This window comes from Lontra canadensis, unplaced genomic scaffold, assembly GCF_010015895.1.
Source record: "Lontra canadensis isolate GAN:19392208 unplaced genomic scaffold, GSC_riverotter_1.0 scaffold3, whole genome shotgun sequence".
Classification (NCBI taxonomy): Eukaryota; Metazoa; Chordata; class Mammalia; order Carnivora; family Mustelidae; genus Lontra; species Lontra canadensis.
In genome coordinates, this window is record NW_022630997.1 from 42649208 (window position 1) to 42667058 (window position 17851).

A 17851-nucleotide genomic window follows, 5' to 3' on the forward strand; every position below is an offset into this window, starting at 1 on the left:
CCAGCCAGATAGGCCCTGTACCAAAGTTCCTTTTACTTATCTGTCATTTTCAGTACCCCAAGCCTGCCCTCTTTTGCCTCAACTTTCAGATATCCTTGGAGTTCTAAGAAGCAAAGCCCTCTTTCCACTCACTGCCAGGAAACAAAGTTCAATGTTGCAGCTCTTCTATTAGCCTCTCTCATCTTTTCTTTTCCAAAACAACACATTAATCAAAAAGCAAACAGTTACTCCATGCTAAGTTTGAGAAACTCATAACCAGGAATCCTGCACACTCCCCTTTCTATCAGTATTTTCAGATTGGGGATGTGTACACATTTGCTCACAAACATAACCACAGAGACAGAAAAGATTGGGAGATGGTAATACACATGGACCCTGAACTGTTTTCTTCTAACTGCAAGATATGAAGAAGTCTCAGGACCTCTCTTTTGAGAGTGCTTTTCCCTTCTACATGGCGGTTCAGTTCAGGTCAGGGCAAGCTGCCAATCTAACAGGATAATCAAGTCCCATCACATACTATACCTCAACATTTCCTGATGAAGGTACTTTGAGTTCCCCAAAGCACTGATGATTTGCCGGCAATGGCAAAAACAGTGACCTTTTGGGATCAAAGAGAAATTCAGCACTTCATTTTGTCTAGTTCTAGAATCTCTTGCTTAGTCCTGTAGACTTTAATGTATGAATAATCTTGGGATCTCTGGCACTTTTGTCTTTTATCACAAATTAGTGCCTGAAATCGTCTGAAGATATAAATCTTTCCCACCCAGTCCTGTTTTCATACAGACCTAACAATATTTCTTCAGCCCATCACTTTAGTTGTTCCACACTCGGAACCTGGACTTCAGTATTTATCATACAAATAGATTCCTTTTCTCCCTCCTCACGCCCTACCCCAGATTCTCACTTTCTGCTATTTCCTCACTTCATAAGGCAAAAGTACACATCTAAACCAGGGTGTGGAAATTTATTTTATTTCCTCCAGATAAATTTTCCCTTATGACAAGGTATAGAATGACATATATGAATGATGAGCAATCCTAAACTTAGTTTTTCCCATAAAACAAGAAATGGTTCACCCTCACTAATCCCTTAGCTTAAGTTATAACACTTAACAGTATGCAAATGACAGTAACCATTTTATATTTAGGAAATCAGACATGGCAAAGTGATCATCTTTTTTTTGGGTCATAAGCTGTCCAAGTAATGGCAAAAGACTTAGCTATCTTAAGCCCCAATGGGATGCAGTTGCCTCAGCAAAACATCACTGCATCTGATTTATTACTGAGTACTCAGAGGAAGACCTTGGCTCCCACTTTCTTCATCCCTTCAGATGACTTAAAGAAATACTTTTATTTAAATACCATGTACAAAATAACTACCTGTACGTGAGTTTTTAAATGTTATATTGTTCAATTTTTCCTAATTCTATGAGGATGAAAAGTAACTCAGTAGTGGGTTGAGATTTGTTGTATGTCTTCACTACTAAGTTAACATTAAAATTATACCAGGCACATTTTGGCAGTTAGTGTAAACCCAGCATTAATGAGATACATGCCGAAAGGTGTTTGCTTCCAAGACCTCAGCTGAAACGGATGCACGGGGGCCTACTTCCAAACTAATGCTTCAGACTTCCCTCTGATTTTGACATCAGTTTGGCATTTTGATTGCCTGTGAATAGGAACTTCCTTAACACTGCTATTAGAGGCACCCTGCTGCAGGGTCACCTCCCACTCTGTCTTAGTATGAAGTTGGAGATGGCCTTTGGTCACCTCCCTTTTATCAATTGATCTCTCTTATGACCTTCCAGGATACTGAGAAGGGATCTAGGTGGCTCAGTCTGGGCTAAGCAGGCAGGGTAGAGCAGGACGGCTTTTCCACCCACTCCTTAATCAGTTGGTGGGCAATGGCTAACTTGGGGGGCAACCAGAATGTCCCGTTCTGTTGCTGAGTATATGGACTGTTTTTCCTCAGGGCTGTGGCCACCTCATCATGACCGAACCAGCCAGCTGCCTCTAGTTCTTTCAAGTTCAACTGGATCTAAAAGACATGAAGGAAAACAGAATGTAAGGTTAGGAGCTACAAAATTTAGAATACTCTCGCCAAAGGTGAGAAAATGTTCCCAGAACTAAGCAGGACCTGGGATCTACAGGCTGGGAGATGATTAGTTTTAGATACTGCACAGAAGCAAAAGAGGCATAACTAAAAGGAGAGAGTTAAATATATTTTTAAAATAGTGTAAAAGAAAAAAAGTGCCTTTTAAAAGTCCCAAAAACACAAATACTGAAATACTAAAGAGTGGTTAACAGTGAGGTGTAATATATAAATAACTTTTGATTAACTTTCAATTTAAAGAAAAACATAAAGTTACTCCTCTCTAAAGGATAAGGGATAATTAATGATTATCAAAGGCACATTGTATCCACAGGAAGCTGAGACAGATGAGATATTATTAATTCTATGCAAACCAAAACACAATAGACTTTGGCAAGTAAGGAGCACAATGCCATCTATCAGGGATGCTGCAGAAGAGCAAGATGAGGTTGGATGAGACAACATCTAAATCCCTTTCACCCACAGGTTCCTTCGATTTTATATAACTGGTCCCCAACATCCTAAGAGACTTGAATAATAAGACCAACCCTGAAATCAGTCATTTAATTTGATATATTTATTGTGTGCCTACTCTCTGTAAGATGCTCTGCTAAGTCCTGCTGAAAAATAGTCACGTAACTGAGATGCATACAAAGAAGAATGGTAATTGTGTGGCTGCTCTGAATTTGCATGGAGATTGTTTCCTTTATAAGACTGCAAACTCCTTAAGGGAACAAATCCTACATTACACATCTTTGAATAACGTAGACAATACCGGACTAGACAGGTGCCTACTGGCCAATGTGGGTGAAGCAAAGGAAATACCACAGCATAAGGGAAGCATCAGAACTTACCTCTGTCTGCCCTGGTTTCACAGTTGCATGACAAGCAATCATGAGTGAGCTATTAGGAAAGGGCCAGTGCTGGGATGCAGAGTACTGCAGTCTTTCCACCTCCAATCCCACCTCTTCTGCAACTTCTCTCCGGACAGCCTCTTCCAGACTTTCACCTATAAGCACTCAGATTAATTCAGGACAGCCCTGCAGCGGGAAGGGTGATACAAATGCATCTGTGAAAGGAGCCCAAAATTGGCTCCAAAGTTTCAGTGAATTATTCTTGGGGAGAGCCCTAAATCCCTGAGTCTCTACAACAACAGGACTCAAATCTGGAGTTGGGTGCTAAACTACAATACTTATACTAGTTACTTAGTTAGACTGCAAAATAAGAGTGACAATTAGAGAGGCTACCGTTGACCTCTGCTTTAACAAAATTCTAATGCCATGTTTCACCTTTTGCAAATTTTACCCCAGCAGACTGAGAAAAAAAAAAACCCTATAAATATCTATTGAATTCTGATAAATACAGTGCATGCTGAAATATTTAGGGAGAAGTGTACTAATGTCTGCAAACTATGAATCAGAGAATAAAATGGATTGATGGATGGATAGATATGTGATAAAGTAAATGAAGAAAACAAGTATAGGATCTAGGTGGTAAGTGTATGGGAGAGTATTAACTGTATAATTCTTTCAGGTATGCCATATGTTTAAAAACTTGCCTAATACTGGACAATTACAATGCCAGAAGGCAGTTTTTTGACTTGTCAGGGAACAGTGTGCTTGAGACTCCAGAACAGCAGCAACACGATAATGAAATACCTACTATTGTTAAGCTTTCGTGTCCTCTAGTCATCTGTACATGCCCTAAACTTCTTACCTATGTCACAAAAACCTGCCAAAGCAGAATACATTCCCTTGGGAAAGGAACTCTGGCGAGCAAGCAGGCATCGAGTCCCATCTGACACTAGAGTGATCACCACAGGAGCCATCTAGGAAAAGGGAATTGAAACTTAGACATTAGGGTTTCGGGCCTGTTAATGGGATGAAGGAATGGATAACTAAGGAAAGCCTTTTAACGGTATAGGCTTCTATCCCTAGGACAAGCTAGCACACAGTCTTCTTGGATTATTGCCCTTTTAAAGTAGTGCTTACTTGTGGATAATAGATGATCTTATTGGAAGGGCACACACGCTTGCTGCCAGCCATATTCTTCTTGGTGGGCTGCCCACTTCTGCTACAGAACTGATGAGCATCATGCCAACGGAGAAGAGCCTGAGCCTAGGAATACAAAGATAGGCTGATTTCATTTGGAGAGAATGTGAAGCTCATCTGTAACAGGGCTGGGCCTAGTATTTAGAGCAATTCAAAGGGAAATGCCAATCCCTTCCCAGCTCACCTACTTTAAATGGTATCAACTGTTTGAACTTAAAAAAAAAAAAGGAAATTATCTGGACATACTCCTCTAGCATCTGAAATATGAATAAGAGAAAGTATGATTCATTTAAAATACATATAATATATAAACTATTATAATGAATGCCCCATGTACTTAGGACTCAACTTAAAAATAAGATATTTCGTTCTCTTAATATACTCTGGAATTTTTGTTTGATGGTATTTTGTTGAAGATTCTTACATCAGTATTCATGAGAAATAATTGGTCTGTAGTTTTGTTGCTGTTTTTTCATTATCTAGCTTTGATAGCAGGGTAATGCTAGCTGCATAGAATGAGTTAGTCAGTTGAGACTGCTATAACAAAAATACCATAAACTGGTATCTTGTAATACAACAGAAATTTATTCTCAGGAAAATCCAAGATCAAGGTGCCAGAAGATTCAGTGTCTGACAAGAGCCCTCTTTCTGGTTTATAACCAGCACCTCATTATGTCCTCACCTAATGGAAGGATGAGGGAGCTCTGTGGTCACCTTTATAAAGGAACTAATCCCATTCACAGGGTCTCCACCATCATGATCTAATTACCTTTCAAGGACCCCAGCTTTTAATACCATCACCTTGAATGTTAGGATTTCTCCATGTGAATTTTGGGGGGATACAAACAATCTATAACAGTGTTTCCACTTCAATTTTTTGGAAGAAGTTGAAAAAGATTGGCTTAATCCTATTTTAAATGTTTGGTAGAATTCATTGAAGACACCAGTTAGTCCTGGGTTGTTTTTTGTTGGGAGGCTTTGGTTACTGATTGAATCAAACTTAACTATAGATTTATTCATTTATTTCTTCATGATTCAGTCTCGGTGTTTGTGTGTTAATGTTTAAGTAAGGAATTAGGACCTGGAACTTCTTGGTCTATCGTCTTGCTGGCATCACTCTCTGTTGAATTATTTTTACATTGTGTTATTATCCTATAAATCGTTAGTGGTAGTACAAAATGGTTCATGTAATAAGAGCTTTTCTTTTCTTGTTTTCCAGCAAGTGTTCTCGCTCACTTTTGCACTTATACATGTGTATGATTGCATCACTAAAATCAGTGCTTAGTGGATATCACTGATCTTGCCATGATTAAAGCACATGAAAGCACATGTCTTAGTTCAGAGAGTGATGACCCTGCTTCTTTTGAGAAGCATGAATTCATGTTCCAAACCTGGTAATAAACAACACTTGTATTTTTGTGACTCAGTTGTCTTGTTTGTAAAATGAGAATGTTAAAATAAATGCTGTTTAAAGGCTAAAAAAAAAAAAAAAAAAAGATATTTCCAATATTTCCAGTGTAATGCCCCATCAGGTACTCCTCCCCAGTAAAGGTGGGATTTTTTTTGGAAATAAAAATGTGTAGAGGGGCGCCTGGGTGGCTCAGAGGGTTAAAGCCTCTGCCTTCGGCTCAGGTCATGATCCCAGGGTCCTGGGATTGAGCCCCGCATCGGGCTCTCTCCTTGGTGGGGAGCCTGCTTCCTCCTCTCTCTCTCTGCCTGCCTATCTGCCTACTTGTGATCTCTCTCTGTCGAATAAATAAAAAAAATAAAATCTTTTAAAAAAAAAATGTGTAGAGATGTCTTTTTAAGTTAAATGAACAACCAAAAGCACTTTAACAAGTGAAGTCTAAAGCTGTGAGGATAAATCATTAAAGCAATACAAAGTAATTTCTCATAGGAATAACATAATGATGTATGTTATGCTATGGGTCACTAAAAATATCATGAGGCTGATAGATCTGCATGTCCTTGGGAGAAAATGGTCCTGCGAAAAATAAGGGCAAAAGAAAGGAGAATAAGCAATCTCTCTACACAGCACATTGTCCTCTGCCAAGGTTTATAGGAAGGACTGTGATCTGCCTGCTCAAGAGGAAACCAGATGTCATTCTAGCCTTCACGAATACATGCATTTTTCACCCATAAACACTGCTTTACTAAATTCCCTATAGAACTAAGAAGTCAGAATCTACCATGGTCAGCAAGGAGGCATCCTTTGTGTTCAGCTGAAAGAGAGCCTTCATCAGCTCAGTGAAAGAGCCCTTGAGCTCTGTCTCCATTTCTGGTTTCTGTAAGGCAGCTAGAAAATGAGAACAGAGGATGAAATGAAACAAACACTGAACTTTGCCTTGGGGCCCCCCTCAAGTGTTTCCCAAACTCACCTAATAATACTCAACTAGGGAAAACAAAAAATATACAGGTTCTCAAGCCCCAGCCTGGGGATTCTGAACAGCAGGTGAGTGAGGCCCAGAAATCTTTATTTTTTAGTAAGCGCTGGGTGATTTCTTATATTCAGGCAAATCTGAGAAACATCAGAGCATAATATTTCTCAAGATCCTCTTCAGAGTAATAATATTTGCACTAACCACACACTATCCCTGGAAAAGAGGTAAAATGGCACCTCTAAGCTCCTATCTGCACTGCATAACAGCATCATTACATTTACAACTAGACCCAGGAGAGAAGGAAAGCCTAGTTGGAACCATGAACCTTATACCAAACTGGTTCCCAAAGGCAGGTCTGAAGACCCTGAGCATGGTAACATGTTTATTCACCTGAGATAAGAATGATGTCATGAAAGAGTTAAGAAATACAAAATGTATAAAGGTACAGAGAATAAAATAATAAACATCTGTGTAGCTACTACCTAGCTTAGAAAGTATTAAAATGTGCTTTATCTTCTTATAAATGATGACAGTAGATGGGTAGTAATTTTTTATATCCTAACTTAAAAAAAAACCAAACAAAAAAACAAGGTTGATAACCTTTGGTATTCACAAAATTTTCTTTGAAGTTTTACTATTACATGAGATCCCAAAGTCTGAGCACCACTGGGAAGTACTCATTAGAAATAATGTTCTATACCATTTTGGGGAGAGGAGCTGTTTAGACCTAGATCCAGAGCAAACCATGCTTCATGCTGTTCAGAGCATCCAATCAGCACAGAGTCTTCTATTCTTTGTGTGTCCTGTCCAAACTTTGCCAGGAGCCTTTCCAACTCTAAGAAACAAAAGGAGAAGGGAAGAAAACAGAGGTTTTCACTAAATCACCATAGCCATATTAACCTTCTAGGAAATCATCTACTTCAGCTTGAATAGGTATACCTGCTTCTAGCCACTGCCCTGCAGCTAATTAGCTATGTAATCTTGGTCTAATCACTTAGTCTCTCTATACCTCCATCTTCCCATCAGCAACCTAAAGTGTTTAGACTAAAAGAATTCTTGCTGTGTACCACTGTAATCTATGATTGTATCATGAAAGGAGGATATCCCCTAGTTCAAAAGATACATGATAAGTTCATGTATTACGGTGCTGAAAAAAAAAGTGTCATGCTTAAAATGCTAGAGACCAAATCAGTTACATATAATTTAGATTACGCTGCATGTGTGGCCTACGGTAGACTATTCATCCAAGATCCCAGTCTGTGTAAGACAAGTGCTGTATAGGGAGAAAATAGGTCCTCTTGTGCATGAAAGACATATTTATTTGTTCATAATACAACATATCATTGCCTTCTGTTGGCATCCTGATACACTTCTGCACTGCTAGAAACTACCTATCCAAGTATTCAACATCTGACCCATGGAGGAAATTCACTGGCTTTGTATTTAGAAGTCAGTCAGTGTATAGTGATATCATATAATACTGAAAGTTAGTACCTTGAATGCTAAATCCCAGTGCCTTAGATATCTTTATTTCATACCCTAAAAGAGTTCCCAAGTTCTAAAATTAATTTTAAGTCACTTTTACTTTTGATCCTTCTAAAAGAAATGAAGTTATGATGCAAATCTTAAATAGTAGAACAAACAGTATGCAATTCCATGGAGGCTGAAAATCACTGGTTTAAGCAGGGCTGGGCAAATATTTTAGGTTTTGTGAGCCATGCGGCTCTCTGTCACAACCACTCTGTTCTGCCACTGTAGTTCGAAAACAGCCACAGACAATACGTAAATGAATGAGCAAGGCTGTGTTCCAATATTTACAAAACTGTCCCAATTAGGACAGCAGATTCACTGACCCCTAGTTTAAGGCAATAGTGGTTCATACCGTCACTAAATAATATATGGGCAACTCAGGTTTATACACTAAATAATTAATTGGTAGAAGTAACTTCAAAAATCTGGACTCTAAAATTGAAGGCGCCTTCTCAGGGGTTTGATATGGATGAAATTCTGCTTAATGGCCACAGACTGGTCTATTCTATTGGTCCTCTTTGGGCTTACCTAGTAGGCTATGCCGGGGGGCCTGGTATTGGTGTCCAGATTTCTGAAGCAAAGGAGCCAGGCTATGAAAGAGGTAAAATGCTCCTGTCTGCTGGGCTTTTTTACATGCATCATCATCTTCCTTCAGCTCAAATAAATACCTGTATTTTGGAAATAAAGCATTATTATTTACTTGTACAGCATTCATCTTTCAGAATTCGGTTCTTGCATCTCTCTCCTATCACAGTTATTTCCTTTTATTTATATCCTAAATTGCTCTTTCCCCTAAAAGACTATGATCTCCTTAAGGGCAGGGTCAGCCTTAGTTCTTTATCTCCAGTAATTAGATATTGAATGGCTCAGTTCAATAAATATTTATTGAATTGAATTTCAAGAGTAATAAATATTTACTATATTGAACCTCAGGGTACTTTGCCAATATTACGCTGTGAGGCAAGAATTTATATGCAGTGGAGTGAAAGGAAAACAAGTACAGTGATAAAACATCAACCATAGAATACCTAGGGATGAATGCAGACTTTATTATTATAGACGAAGAGCCAACACCATACTTTCAGTTAACTCTCTTTCAATCTAGGGATGATAAAGAGCAGATGTTATTTTCAGTGCATTCCGGCTTCCAACACCTAGTCCCCCAGGTGGACACCATTATCTCCTTATCTCTATCAAAGAGACCACTGGTGGGAAAATGAAGCCTATTCTTGACCTACACTTATTTAATAAGTGTAATATCTTCAATGGCCAAAATACAAATGTAGAAAAGATAACATCCTATCATTAGCTTCTCTAGAAGAAATAGTACTGGTTCCAGATCTAGGCTTTTCAAGCACCTTCATTAAAGATTACCTAAGTTTATCCCTTCAAGAGCCTTGAAAATCAGGTCAGGGTCCACATGATTCGGGGGTACCATAATATAGATTCTCCTTCTGGACCCTTAGGGATAACCATTTTTGCCAATTAAAAGCCCCAAACAGACTCAGATTTATGGCAGGTTTTGTCAATGAAGTAGGCAATGCAGTTTATAGATATTTCTTGTAGCATCTGGGAGATTTTGTAACACTAACAGAGTTAGCTCAACATGAAACTACAAAGGAAAATGATAAATGTGTCCCAGCGACATGTTTAGGAACCTATTTTTGACTGTATGATAAAAGGGGTTACAATGAGCTCTTTCTAAACACAAGACCAAAGAAACCTGAGATTTTAATACTCAATGGTATTTTTAAACTTATTACAAGAGGCTGTCACTTCCTGGGGCAAAGACTTAATGCATGTCAAAGGAGAAACTTGTGCCACTCAGAAGTTACCAAATATAAACAATAGAACAAACAAAGCTGCCTTCCTAAAAGAACAGTAAGAGTCATACAACCTGTGCTTTACCCTAATGACCCTAAAAAGCAAAACACCTACAAAAACACTCAGGTTAAGGTCTTAAATCTGGAGCCTCACTGGAATTGGAACTGAGATCCCAAAAGTTCCTTACATTTTCCTTCTTGATCAGGAGCACTAATTTTAAAAATTCCTTTTCCCCCTTTAGTTATAATCGTATGGAAACAACACTAAGATTATTGGACATAAGCTTATTTTCCTATTTATAAAAATCAAAAGTCATCCCATAAAAATCAGAAAATACAGTTAGCAATTTGTTCAAAAAAGGGAAATCATCAAGAATCTCACCATTCAGAGATGATCACTGTTTATACCTGGGAAATCTTTAAACTATTTATTGTGTGTACCTGCACATAGATAGGTATATTCAGGATCACACCTACTTGTAGCCTTTTTCTTTAACATTCTTTTCATGCCATGTTCTTTATTGACAGGATTTCATTCTCTCATGATTTTTTTACTCATTTTAAAATCACTTTAATACAGTCAGTTTTAGACCATTCAATAATTATACAGTAATTCAGTTATTGTTCTCAGAGTCTCAGCCTGGGAACAGCAAATAACCTACAATAATATAAGTACCACAATTTCCTTTTCTCAGTTTTGTTCATGTATCGTTGTGTGCTTATGCGCCTTTAAATTCTGGACTGGGCACTCATGTTTGGGCCGAGCTTTTCCAGTAGGAGGCCCTGGTTATGAGCACATTTCTTCAGAGGAGTTTCACCTTTGCTTCTGCAAGGTGCCCAGCGGTCTTATAAGTCTACAACTACTACTTACATTCTTTTCTTAGTTTGGGGTTTGGGGGACATAACACAGGTGGTGCAAATTTAAACCCCCAAAACTATGAGAATAGCTAGTGATTTCAAATTCACAGATTTCAAATTTCCCAGGCTGTGACAAAGAAGTCCTTTACCATCTTCCTGTACTGGAGTAGGGTTTTTGGTTTTGGTTTTTCTCGTAGTCTACCTTTAACTGGTAGTTTAGTTCTTTCTTAGAGGGTGAGGGGTGAAGTAATTAGAATTATCTACCTTATTTTCAGGAAACTTCATGAACGATTACTATTCAGTATAGTTTTTAATTCCATTATAGGGGTGTACCATCGTTTAATTAGTTTCTCCCTTCTGGGTCATGCATCCATTCAGTAGTCCTTTAGGGCTGACTATGCACCTGGCATTGTTTTATACAAGGGTACCAGAGGGGTACCCATATGCAGAGGGGTACCAGAGTGGGAAAGATAAAGTTCTTATCTTAATAGAACTTAATATTTAAATATGTCAGATATTTTAGTTATTAATGGAAATTTAGTTTAGAATTTTTCCAATTATAAATAATTTGTAATGACTATCCTTATATGTAGATCTTAATCATGTATCCTTCATCCAATCCATCATTCCATCATTCAATCCATCATTCAATCCTAAATATAGGATTTTGAGATATTTATATTTTATAATTTAATGGGCCAAAAAGAGAATAATCAGAGCTCAAGTTGGTCACAACTCACCGGGTCTTAGAGACATAAGTTGACAGCAGCCTAAAGTACCAAAAAGATTTTCTCCTGCAAGCAATTCCACAATACAGGGACATTGTCAGGTCCTTAGAGAAAAGAGAAGTTAAAAGAAAAAAAAAGTCATAGTATGCAATTAAAGTAATGAATCACCAAGATGGTTATACTTTCAGCCAGGATAGGATTACTTTTTAATATTGAGGAAAGAAACTGAATAGGAGTCAGGTGATCTGGCTTCTAAATTGCATTTGTTCCACTAACTAGCTGTGGGATTTCAACTTTTCAGTACCCCTTTCCTAATCTACAAAACTGCAACCTGTTCCACCTACCTAATAGGTTGAGACTCTGCGATCTACAAAAAATACATCTTCCTCCTAAGAATTATTGCTAAAAGGTAGCTGCTAAGCCACAATTTACATTTCTCTCCTTATATCTAAGCAGTGCCAAAAGTAGGTCTTAACAATGCAATTTGAGTGTAAGTGATGTATATCTCTTCTAGGATGAAGCAGCTAAGAAGTGGGTATGCCTAGAGGCTCCCAGGTGGCGCAGTTGGTTGAGCATCCAACTCTTCGTTTCAACTCAGGTCCTGATCTCAGGGTGGTGAGATCAAGCCCCATACCAGGCTCTGCCTTCAACCTGGAGTCTTCTTGAGATTCTCTCCCTCTCTCTCTGCCCTTTCCCCCACCTTGGTGTGTGTGCACACTCTCTAAAGTAAATAAATCTTTAAGTAAAAATTTAAAAATAATAATAATAAAAGAAGTGGGTATGCCATCATCCCCTTTCCTCCTCCTGCTTGTAAGACTCTGGAATGGCAGAGCCATTAGATGCAGAAACCTGGATCCTTGAATTACAACATGGAGAAAAGCCACCTTCCAACTAAAGTACTCACACACACACACTTTGGACAATTTATGAGTGAGAATAAACTTCAGCCAAATTAAGCAACTGAACTTTTGAAGTTTGTTATAGCAGTTAGCATTACTCTAAGACCAGGTAAGACTGGGAATGTCTCCAAGTAACTCAAGTAAGTTTCTTAGAATATATGAAAGCCAAAGTCCCTCTGAGAATAAAGTAAGAGGAATCCTATAGATAAGAAAAATATAAAAATCATGGCCATTAAGAAAATATTTCAAAACGCAGCTATGCAAATCTACGTGAATCTAAGATATTTTCTATTTTGTGTGTCTCGTTGTGAGAGAAAAAAAATTCTGTATCTTATGAATCCATTCTGTAGAAAGTGATTCGTGTTATTTTTTTAAGATTGTATTTATTTATTTGTCATAGAGAGATCACAAGTAGGCAGAGAGAGGGGGAAGCAGGCTCCCTGCTGAGCAGAAAGCCCGATGCGGGGCTGGATCCCAGGACCCCAAGATAATGACCCAAGCCAAAGGCAGAGGCTTAATCCACTGAGCCATCCAGGCACCCCAAGATGATTCCTTTTAAATTGTTTATCAATAACTATTTTATTGCCCCATTGGCAATAAATTCAAGAAGTTCCACTGAAATGAGAAAATCAGTACAAATAACCAACCACCCTTTTAACTGTGCCCAAGGGAGGAAGCTTTGACACTAAACAAATTACTGAGGAACACCTAAAGTTTAGGCTTATTTCTTGGTTGCATAATTATGAATCACTGATGACTAATCCTTGGACACTTTTGGCTACAATCAGTGTCCTAGCCAAGGGTAAAATATATTTAGCAAACAACATTCAACAAAAAGTATTTACTGAAAACTGACTTTATGCAAGGTCCTTTAAGGAACACAGAAATGTACTGGATGAAAAACCTGCTATCAAGGTCTCTCTCCTATCTAGTAGGAGAGAGAAGACAAACAGCTTTCCCAGAAGGCAACGTGTGATATGTGGGTTAAAAAGCATTCTAGAAGAGTATTAAAAAGCATAATTCCTAGTTTAATAATCTAAAGACTTGTGTGATATACTGGAAAAAATATATTTACGTTTCTTGTACATAGATATGTCCTACGTATATGTATCATGTACAAACTCTGAGAGTGTAAACTGGTATAGTATTTTGGGTGGGCAATTTGGGAATATCTATCAACATGGTAAATAAACATCCTTTTCACCTAGCAATTCCACTTCTATGAATTTATCTTATGAAGAAAAGGATAGGTATAGGAACATTAACTAAGAAGTATGATAAAGGGGAATAATATACAGCTCTTAAAAATAAATAGAAGAGGGGTGCCTGGGTGGCTCAGTCAGTTAAGCGTCTGACTCTTGGTTTTGGCTCAGGTCATGGTCTCAGGGTCCTGGGATCAAGCCACACATCAGCAAGGAGTCTGCTTGGGATTTTCTCTTTCCCTCTCCCTCTCTCTCTGCCCCTCTCCCCTACTCTCTCTCTCTAAGTAAAATCTTTAAAATAAATAAATACAAGATAACAGTAGAAACATTCATATACAGTAACAGGGAAAGATATTCACAATATATGTTTAAGTAAGAAAAGCAAGTAATATTTGGTTTACCACCATATAATTAATTTATAAAGGAAAGGACATAGGGGTGCCTGGGTGGCTTTGTCGGTTAAGCAACCAACTCTTGATTTTGGCTCAGGTCATGATCTGAGGGTTGTGGGATAAAAAAAAAGAAAAGAAAGAAAAACAAAAGGACATATACACATCAGTAAACATAAATATATATTTATTTCCATTTTTAAAGTGACTAGAAGTACACATACGAAATTGTTAACAGGATTACCTCATCACAGTCCCAGGGAGCCAAAAGTAATTCTTTTTGTTAGTTCCTTGAATCCTGAGAGCCAGGAGCTATTTGGTTGCGCTATTAACTACCAACTATGTGGCCCACTGTCCTTGGCTGCCTGATGTTTTGTCTAGTTTCTGTTACTAAATTAACCTTAGCCAGTTGTGGATTATCATGGCCTGCTGACTCATGGGATGGTGGTCAGAGCTTGTAAAAAACATAGTGAAGTTCTTAATGTAACTTTGAAAAAACATTAACAATCAAGAGGAAAACCAGACTTATTTCAACTGAGAATTGTACCTTCATTGGTACAGTCATAAACCTAGTAGATAAAAATTAAGTCTAGAGGCACCTGGGTGGCTCAGTGGGTTAAAGCCTCTGCCTTTCGGCTTAGGTCATGATCCCAGGGTCTTGGAATTGAACCCTGCATCAGGCTCTCTGCTCAGCGGGGAGCCTGCTTCCCTTCAAATCTCTCAGCCTGCCTCTCTGCCTACTTGTGATCTCTGTCTGTCAAATAAATAAATAAAATCTTTAAAAAAAAATCAAGTCGAATTCCTTTTCTAAATGGTCCCTTGTATATCTTTATACACATCTTATATAGAAACTACAGAGATTATTGAAAAGTCAAAGAGGAGAAAGTGATTTCCTTAAAAATCAGCTTTAACTGTAATTTTCTCTTTGAAATATATAATTTGAATTATAAAATTAACATATATACATTACAGAACATCTAGAAGACAGAACTGTGAGGGTGTCCATAATATGACCACATAAATATAACTTATATATTTTCTAATCTTTTTTACATGTACAACTTCTTTTTTTTTCTTAAGATTTTATCTGTTTATTTGACAGAGATCACAAGTAGGCAGAGAGGCAGGCAGAGAGAGAGAGAGGGAGGGAAGCAGGCTCCCCACTGAGCAGAGAGCCTATGTGGGCTTGATCCCAGGACCCTGGGATCATGACCTGAGCCGAAGGCAGCTTTAACCCACCGAGCCACCCAGGTGCCCCCTTACATGTACAACTTCTACATATTTGTAATTAGAGGACACATTTTTGTCAACTTGTTTTCACGAAACACATCACAAGCACTTTTCTATGTTTTTGTATAAGCTCTACAATATTTTTAGCTGCAAAATAATACATTCAGGTAGACTCATCCTTATTTGGCTAAACATTCCCCTGATTTTAGACATTTAGGTTGCTCTGATTTTAAATTACCAGAAATAAGATACCACTAAATACCTGTGTGCTGATATTTTCAGGCTACTTCTTTTAAGTTTCCCAAAGTAGAATTACTGGGACAAAATTTAGTTTAAAATCATATGGCTATTTCTACACATTGCTGCATTTACAAGATTCAATAGTGTTTGGCTTAAAAAAAAAAAAAAAACCTTTCATTTTATATTTTTGTAATAACTACCGAGATTAAAAGTGTTTTGAGATTTAATAGTTCTAGTTTCCCTTTTGCAAACTGTTTGATGTCCTGTGCTCATTTATTTACTGTGGTTTTGACCATTCTAGGTTTTTAGAATATATATATTCTAAATATATATATATATATATATATAATATATATAGTACATTTCCAGCATTTTCCATAACATGAACACAGAAACACAGTACAGGAACCAACTGGTATATGTGTTGCATTTCTTTGTGTACCTCAGTCCAAAAAAAAAAAAAAAAAAAAAAAAAAAAAAGAGGTCTTTTAACAATGAGGATATGTGAACCGACTTGTGGAATGAAAATATAATTTCTTAAAACTCAACGCTATTTAGAAATTTAATGCAGGGAAAATGTTACTTTTTTCTAAATGGTTTGTGATTTTTTACTCTTCTGGAGGTCTTCAGTGTGATGTTTTATTTAAAGTGTATTGGCTCAAGGGCTCACCTTTAGTAAACTTCCTGGAAAACAACTGGTAAACCTGCCATGATCCTCAAATCCACATTACAAACAGAACTGTTTTTGTTTGAACTGGCAACTATTATGGTATTTTATTCCTGATGGCATGCTGGGGATAAAAGTTCACTATTCATGAAATAAGTTTTGGAAGAAAATACTAGCACTGTTATTTTACATTAGATGACAAGCTCAGGTTTGCCTTCTGTTTTACAGTCTGTGCATATCTCCAAACTGAGAAAGGAACAGGGAAGTAAGCACTGAAGAGACTCCGAACTTTTATTCTCCCGCTGACTGAATTTGTGATCTGGAGCTGTCACCTAACTCCTTGGAGCTTCCTTTCTGTCTCACTTCTCATAGGGGAAGGAAGGAGAGAAAATGGGTCTGAAGTGTATTACAACCATGTCAGGTTTCTACCTAATTCTCAGATCTATTGGACTGTAAAATCCTTAAGGGGTGGGATTGTATCTTCCCCTTTCTATAGCACCTAGCACTGTTTCTATCACAATGTAAAACATAATATAGATAGATGGGTGAATGAATGAATGAACGAATTTATCCCATTTTACAAGAGAGGAAGATAAAGCTTTAAGTAATCTGAAATCACAGTTTAGACAGTAGCAGTTTCAAGCCCAGGGCTATCTGGCTCCAAAACTCATGTTTTGATGAGAAATACATAGGAAAGCATTTTTCAACATTCATTTATGATTTATGTCTTTAAAAGTACAAGGACTGATAAAGATGAAAGATAATATTGTTTTTACCAAAAATTATTTGATGAAAAGGCAAGGCTGTTAAGATTAACAATATCTCTCAAGCCCCTGTAATAAATAATTCCTACATTTTTTATCCTGTTCATTTTAAGAAGATTACTTTGTAAAGTACACAGCATGAAGAAAGGGTCCATCTCGAATCTCTGTGGTTATTCTACCAAGAAGTTTGGTAGAGTTTGAGAGAGCCCTTTTCAGTCTGTCTATTTATTACTGTGGACCTCAGTGGAATGAGGAAATATGCAAAACTGAGGAGCCAAAGGATACAGATTTCAAGGTCTCCTTAAGTAGTTTTCTAAAAATGTTTCCTCCCTTAATTAAAAAATAATGCACGCACAAGGCAAAAAAGTAAGCATATTCCGTTTTTAAATGACTCTCCAAGAAAGTACCAGAAAAATACTAGCTTTAGTTAGAATATTAGCTTTAGCTTTAGTTAAAAGGATAGTTCTATAAATTAAGATTCAAAACTGGCCATTCCCTGGTTGCTGCAATAAGGAAAAGACTAAGCTAAAAATCACAAAATGCTGTGACCAAGAGCTTTTTTTCAAGTTTTGATTATGCCTTCCCATAAAATCCCTCCTTTGCTTAGAACCTCAACAGTTTTCTGTTCCGCTGTACTCACTCTGAATTTGGGGGAGGGTTCCTTCCTAGGCCTCAGGAATCAGCAGAAACCGGGGAACTAGTAAGGCTCCTGGGAAGTAGGGCTTTCCCGCCCTAAGGGCCTCTGCCACACTTCCCAGAATACCCTATAGATGCACTCTGGGAAATGTAGTTCTGTTTTCATGCTAGCTGTTAAGTCTTCCAAGGTTAACCATGGTTGTAAGCGTTCTTTTGCCACACTTCCCAGAATTCACCTAGAGATGTACCCTGGGAATTGTAGTTTAATCCAGAGGCACTGGATTAAAATCCACTACAACAGCAAAGTTAACGGTGAGTGTCAAAAGCAAGATCTAAGATCTTCTAAATCCATTACCAGAAAA

General features: G+C 37.7%; 1 protein-coding gene across 3 annotated transcripts; it reads right to left on the minus strand.

The window, feature by feature from the left end:
• Window positions 1-950: 950 nt before the first annotated feature.
• Window positions 951-17580, minus strand: NUDT13 (nudix hydrolase 13). Of its 3 annotated transcripts, XM_032840644.1 has the most exons (9): window positions 17494-17580; window positions 11475-11566; window positions 8582-8721; window positions 7224-7358; window positions 6332-6438; window positions 4083-4208; window positions 3808-3919; window positions 2946-3100; window positions 951-2037 (listed from the first exon to the last, which is right to left on the minus strand). In XM_032840644.1, the coding sequence occupies exons 2-9, from the start codon at window positions 11555-11557 to the stop codon at window positions 1843-1845; spliced, it is 1053 nt and encodes a 350-aa protein (XP_032696535.1). In that variant the 5' UTR covers window positions 11558-11566; window positions 17494-17580; the 3' UTR covers window positions 951-1842. The 3 variants fall into 3 exon arrangements, with proteins under 3 accessions (XP_032696535.1, XP_032696543.1, XP_032696537.1); XM_032840646.1 differs by lacking the exon at window positions 3808-3919 and having other exon boundaries at window positions 1925-2037; XM_032840652.1 differs by lacking the exons at window positions 6332-6438; window positions 8582-8721; window positions 11475-11566; window positions 17494-17580 and having other exon boundaries at window positions 7224-7310.
• Window positions 17581-17851: the final 271 nt, after the last annotated feature.

Bases quoted from the DNA above. Each gene is read 5' to 3' on its own strand.
- NUDT13 (XM_032840644.1), bottom strand. From the start codon at position 11,557: ATGTCCCTGTATTGTGGAATTGCTTGCAGGAGAAAATCTTTTTGGTAC. The intron at 6,439-7,223 runs GTATAGAACATT...CTCATTTTCTAG, and splicing joins CAGCTCCTCTCCCCAAAATG to CTGCCTTACAGAAACCAGAA. The intron at 3,920-4,082 runs GTAAGCACTACT...CCCTTTTCCTAG, and splicing joins AGATCATCTATTATCCACAA to ATGGCTCCTGTGGTGATCAC.